The sequence below is a fragment of the Schistocerca serialis genome, chromosome 5 (assembly GCF_023864345.2).
Source record: "Schistocerca serialis cubense isolate TAMUIC-IGC-003099 chromosome 5, iqSchSeri2.2, whole genome shotgun sequence".
NCBI lineage: Eukaryota > Metazoa > Arthropoda > Insecta > Orthoptera > Acrididae > Schistocerca > Schistocerca serialis.
The window spans coordinates 737,601,366-737,607,365 of record NC_064642.1 but is presented as its reverse complement, the minus strand read 5'-3'; the positions used below and the strand labels follow the sequence as shown (position 1 = coordinate 737,607,365).

Genomic DNA, 6,000 nt, shown 5'->3' with positions numbered 1-6,000 from the left:
GATCTACTTTCGTCAGTATCTCATGCTTTATTCCGATTTCTGTCTGACATACTTGTTCTACTTCTGTTGACTTTCAGCTAACAAGACAATATCCATCCTATCCAATCCCTCACCGTCTCCGACGGAATTACTGATGTGATCGGCAAACCTCAACTTTTTAGTTTTCTCTCAGAGCTTTAATGTGTTGTCCCACTTCCACCTCAGTTTTCGTTAGCACTAGCTCAGTCTAGAAATTGAGCAAGATCGGGACTAGAGTACAACCCTATCTTACTCTCTTCATGTCCTTCGATCCCGGTTTCTGTAAAAGTTGTACAAAACCTTTCGCTGCCTGTATTTTACACACATCACTTTCAGAATTTCAAAGTGTCTGTAACTCAGTAAGAGCTAAAAATGTAAGTTGGCCTTCCTTCATTATCTGTTCTAAGAAAAGTCATGGTGACATTATTGCCTCGCGTGTCGCTATTTTTCTCCGGAACCAAGACTGATCTTGCCCTACGTCGGCTGGTACTAGTAACGTTGTGTAGCTACCGGTCTACAAGCTGTAAAGTTATCAGTGTGTCTGCTTCACTGTAGTTTATCCCCTTAGCGACCTTACCTTTCATGAGATGCAAGAGGGTTCTTGCATGGAATATTTACTCTTTATAGGATAAGTTTTTCTAAACACTATTTTTATTATATAATACACAATTTTTTCCATGTGTGAGTGGATTCGTTTTCAAATCAGTTCGTTAATAGACCACTTGTCAAGTTTGGTCCCTTTACTGCCCAAACCGACCACTTCTCAGCTAGGCACACTGACCAAAATACGATGGAAGGTTGCTAAAATTACAAATGAACATAAGTAACTGCAGCGGATCGTACATTTCGTGTGTAATGACATATCTGTAGTAATTGTATATCTATTCTGTGTAACCATGTAACTGTGGTGCAGTAAGGTGCATAAAAAGTCAGTACAAGTTTCTAAACGAAATGCTTTATTTTTATACATCAGCTCTCTATTACAAATGCAGCTACATAGAAATAGAAACACACATGGGAACACTACACGAAGCGAATCAGATTCGTAAATTTTCTTTCTTCTTTCGGAAAGTAAAATACTGTTTTCTACGTTTGTTCACTTAAAACCACGTACTTTCACAGATCTGGAGTTTTTCTTGTTGCTCATAATTAAAATGTCATTTAACCACAACGTAAGACGTAGCGATAAAATTCTTCATAGTTCCTAACTTAATGAATATACGAACTGGGAAAATTCTCACAAAATTTATTTACAACGATCTTAAACTATAATTTTCTACAATAATCTCTGCATCATTTTCTGATATGGCTTCGACCCGTCTGTGTGGCATCATGTCTTTGATGTTCAGCTTAAACGATAAGTAAAATAACGTTCAACAAGTTATGAAATTTTTACATAGGTCCCATATTTCTCTAGAAAAATAACATTTTCTTGCCGTAATTGCATGGGGTCCGATTTAGAGTCGAATGATTTAGGAAGATTTAAAAGAAGCAAGGCGCTTGCCTTGTTTTGTTGTGGTTCCAGACAACGGAAGGGCATGTAAAGACTGAAAATAGCTGTGCAGGATTATTTCTTTCGTCCTAAAATAGCGTCGCAAACATATGTACCTTGTTACTCAGCGAAAACGTTTTCAGAACGTGACTTCCATCAATATGTAAAAGTTTTCCATTTCAGCAACTCACAAATACATTGTGTTCAGATTTTACTGGGTTTTTGTTATGTATAATTCACTGACTAAAGTACCTGGAAACAGAATCGCCTTTACGGTCACCCTTACCGAATTGAACAAGTTACATCTGACCATAAAAATATTAGACCAGTTTTACAGTTGATATGAAACTACCACTCTTTTTTTTTTTTACTGTGAGTCATTCTCTTACAGTATGAGTATAAACTGCAATGTTCTCAGTATCATACACTTAGCACATGTTCTCTTCTTCGGTTTTCTAGAGTAACCAATCGAAAACACATGTCCCTCACCAAAGCACAAAAAAATACCGTTAGATATTTCATATCTGTGATTTCTTAGTACATAATCTCAGTTTATGGTGCTTTCAACCTTGCTGGATTCACTCATCTAGTAATTCTAGCTAAGTTCTTCTTTCTACCCACATGTTAGACACTTTTAACACAATATTTAAATGAAGCCTGTGCTTGAACTAGTCACACAATAATGTGACGTCAGACTCTCTGAACAAATTCATCCTTTCATGATAGAAGCAAACACGACGTTGCTGTCTGCCTAAAGAACTTGTGTCCCATCCTGAGGCATTCTTTCCATTTCTTTCCAAGCAAGTTAATGAAGCCCCCAGTCAAAGCGGCTACACTCGCCCCCTGTCAACTTCTATTGAGTCTCCTGTTTCAACACCATTGTTCTGAGGGGAGTTTTGTATTTTAGACAGCAGCTATTTCAATATTTAAAAGCAGCTTACTCAGTGTACTGTTAAACGTTGTCGCACGTTTTACCAGAATTCCATTTTAGATTGTCCACATCTTTCTGATCACACGAACGTACATCATTCGATCTGTAACTCAGACGGAAGTAAAACCGTTAACGTGTAAACAATGTAGGGACTTTCAAACCTCAAGTGTTTCCATATATTACCGCAAAAAACACTCATCACTTATCATAATACTTACACCTCGATTTTGTTCTTGGACTGGTTTATTAAAATCCTAACTCTCTTTTTGTTAATCGAAATCTCTGGCAGCCGACTGGATAAGCGGGTGGTCACTAAGTTTCAGTAAAGTCATAGATGTCTGATTCTGACACACCACCATGTTTGATACACATGCTGTATTAATGATGTACGAAGCATTGGTATCCAGTCACGAAGGACATGGTGTACACTTACTTCCGCTGACTGTACAACAAATACATACGAGACAGGTTATGGTTTTTTTTCTTTTTTAAAGTCATATTCTTTGAGATTACATAACACTAGAATATTTCATTACCACGTTGTTTTTGAAACGGAAAAATGGAAAATTTAACACACAGTCTCTCTGTCAGAACACTTTTCTACTTTGACGAATCCAAAACAAGATAAATGCACCTCTCGAACGTTCTGGACACATTAGTGACTTGGGACATTTTTCGTAAGTCCCATCTCCGCACAAGCAAGAAGAAACGTAGCAAAATACACTCGGACAGCGCAACAGGAGCGTTCGGGTGGAAGAAAGAATCACGCCCGAAACTTCTCGAATTGCTTGTAAAGGTTATGAGTTCCTTCGGAAGATTCGGCGTGGAAAAGTAACGGGGGTGTGGGGGAGAACGAGTACTGCTCTCGGCTACGACTCGTGTTAACGTGAAGAGGGGCGTGTGGGTGGCGGGGTGAGGCAGGCGGGGCAGAGGCCGTCCCGCCCCTTGCTTCCAGCGGCCTCCAGGCAGGTCGTTCCAGCGACTTCCGGGCCGCCTACGCTGGAGGACCCAGGCGCTGGCCGGAGAGCGGAGGCGCGTCCCATCATGAGTCCACGGCGCCGATCTCGCCGTTGGTCAGCGCCTTCAGCACCAGCTGCGCCGGGCCGCGCGTCGCCGGAGTCTGCTCCTGCACAGGCGAGGAAAAACGTGACGTCAGCCGGTGGCTACGAAGGATGAGCACAGTGCCAGGCTGCAGAGTTAACATAAAACTATGGAGCTGCACCGAGTCGCTTACAACTTTACTTTAGAAATACACTCCTGGAAATTGAAATAAGAACACCGTGAATTCATTGTCCCAGGAAGGGGAAACCTTATTGACACATTCCTGGGGTCAGATACATCACATGATCACACTGACAGAACCACAGGCACATAGACACAGGCAACAGAGCATGCACAATGTCGGCACTAGTACAGTGTATATCCACCTTTCGCAGCAATGCAGGCTGCTATTCTCCCGTGGAGACGATCGTAGAGATGCTGGATGTAGTCCTGTGGAACGGCTAGCCATGCCATTTCCACCTGGCGCCTCAGTTGGACCAGCGTTCGTGCTGGACGTGCAGACCGCGTGAGACGACGCTTCATCCAGTCCCAAACATGCTCAATGGGGGACAGATCCGGAGATCTTGCTGGCCAGGGTAGTTGACTTACACCTTCTAGAGCACGTTGGGTGGCACGGGATACATGCGGACGTGCATTGTCCTGTTGGAACAGCAAGTTCCCTTGCCGGTCTAGGAATGGTAGAACGATGGGTTCGATGACGGTTTGGATGTACCGTGCACTATTCAGTGTCCTCTCGACGATCACCAGTGGTGTACGGCCAGTGTAGGAGATCGCTCCCCACACCATGATGCCGGGTGTTGGCCCTGTGTGCCTCGGTCGTATGCAGTCCTGATTGTGGCGCTCACCTGCACGGCGCCAAACACGCATACGACCATCATTGGCACCAAGGCAGAAGCGACTCCCATCGCTGAAGACGACACGTCTCCATTCGTCCCTCCATTCACGCCTGTCGCGACACTACTGGAGGCGGGCTGCACGATGTTGGGGCGTGAGCGGAAGACGGCCTAACGGTGTGCGGGACCGTAGCCCAGCTTCATGGAGACGGTTGCGAATGGTCCTCGCCGATACCCCAGGAGCAACAGTGTCCCTAATTTGCTGGGAAGTGGCGGTGCGGTCCCCTACGGCACTGCGTAGGATCCTACGGTCTTGGCGTGCATCCATGCGTCGCTGCGGTCCGGTCCCAGGTCGACGGGCACGTGCACCTTCCGCCGACCACTGGCGACAACATCGATGTACTGTGGAGACCTCACGCCGCACGTGTTGAGCAATTCGGCGGTACGTCCACCCGGCCTCCCGCATGCCCACTATACGCCATCGCTCCAAGTCCGTCAACTGCACATACGGTTCACGTCCACGCTGTCGCGGCATGCTACCAGTGTTAAAGACTGCGATGGAGCTCCGTATGCCACGGCAAACTGGCTGACACTGACGGCGGCGGTGCACAAATGCTGCGCAGCTAGCGCCATTCGACGGCCAACACCGCGGTTCCTGGTGTGTCCGCTGTGCCGTGCGTGTGATCATTGCTTTTACAGCCCTCTCGCAGTGTCCGGAGCAAGTATGGTGGCTCTGACACACCGGTGTCCATGTGTTCTTTTTTCCATTTCCAGGAGTGTACATTTTGCACTCGCCTGACTGTACACAGCCAGATGAATTTAACGTGTGGCCGTCGGCTACTCAGTTTCTTTAGACGCTTGCGTCTGGCAAGTGAAACACGTAAACTAAAGGAAAGTTGTATGCAACTAGCGGCTGCTGCACAATGTTACTCTCAACGGTCACAATTCTCCCTGCAGGCAATAAGAGTGCTCGTTATGAAACTTTGAGTTGAAGTAATAAGCTTAACACTGTGCGTAGTACTGAATACTGAAGAGATTTAATTACAGTCATGATTACGTTGCACACGTATGTTGATATTTCCTACTGACTCGCCGGCCGGGGTGGCCGAGCGGTTCTAGGCACTACAGTCTGGAACCGTGAGACCGCTACGGTTGCAGGTTCGAATCCTGCCTCGGGCATGGATGTGTGTGATGTCCTTAGGTTAGTCAGGTTTAAGTAGTTCTAAGTTCTAGCGGACTGATGAACTCAGAATTTAGATCCCATAGTGCTCAGAGCCATTTGAACCGTTTGAACCTACTGACGCGCACCAGCTCGCCATAGGTATCCCGGCTGGATGAGCAGCCTGGCGTAACGGTAATTTTCTTTATATGCATCTGTGTAGAATTGTGATCAAAACTTGAGAGAACAACCCTACGTGACTGAGTATAGTCACTTTCGTGTAACTTAAAAGGTTTACCGTCATTTGGTTTTGATTATCTGAAGGAATCATGACTTACATCCCTCAGGTTCAAAATGGTTCAAATGGCTCTGAGCACTATGGGACTCAACTTCTGAGGTTATTAGTCCCCTAGAACTTAGAACTAGTTAAACCTAACTAACCTAAGGACATCACACACATCCATGCCCGAGGCAGGATTCGAACCTGTGACCGTAGCGGTCTCGC

The 6,000-nt window shown here is 45.5% G+C and overlaps 1 protein-coding gene across 1 annotated transcript in view; it reads right to left on the bottom strand.

Annotated features, from left to right (window-relative positions):
• Positions 1-1,792: 1,792 nt before the first annotated feature.
• LOC126481395 (RNA-binding protein Raly-like) overlaps positions 1,793-6,000 on the bottom strand; it is a 999,983-nt gene continuing 995,775 nt past the window's right edge. The window contains exon 10 of the mRNA XM_050105125.1: positions 1,793-3,567. Coding sequence (XP_049961082.1) covers positions 3,484-3,567 — 84 coding nt within the window. The 3' untranslated portion in view covers positions 1,793-3,483. The remainder of the gene's footprint in view (positions 3,568-6,000) is intronic.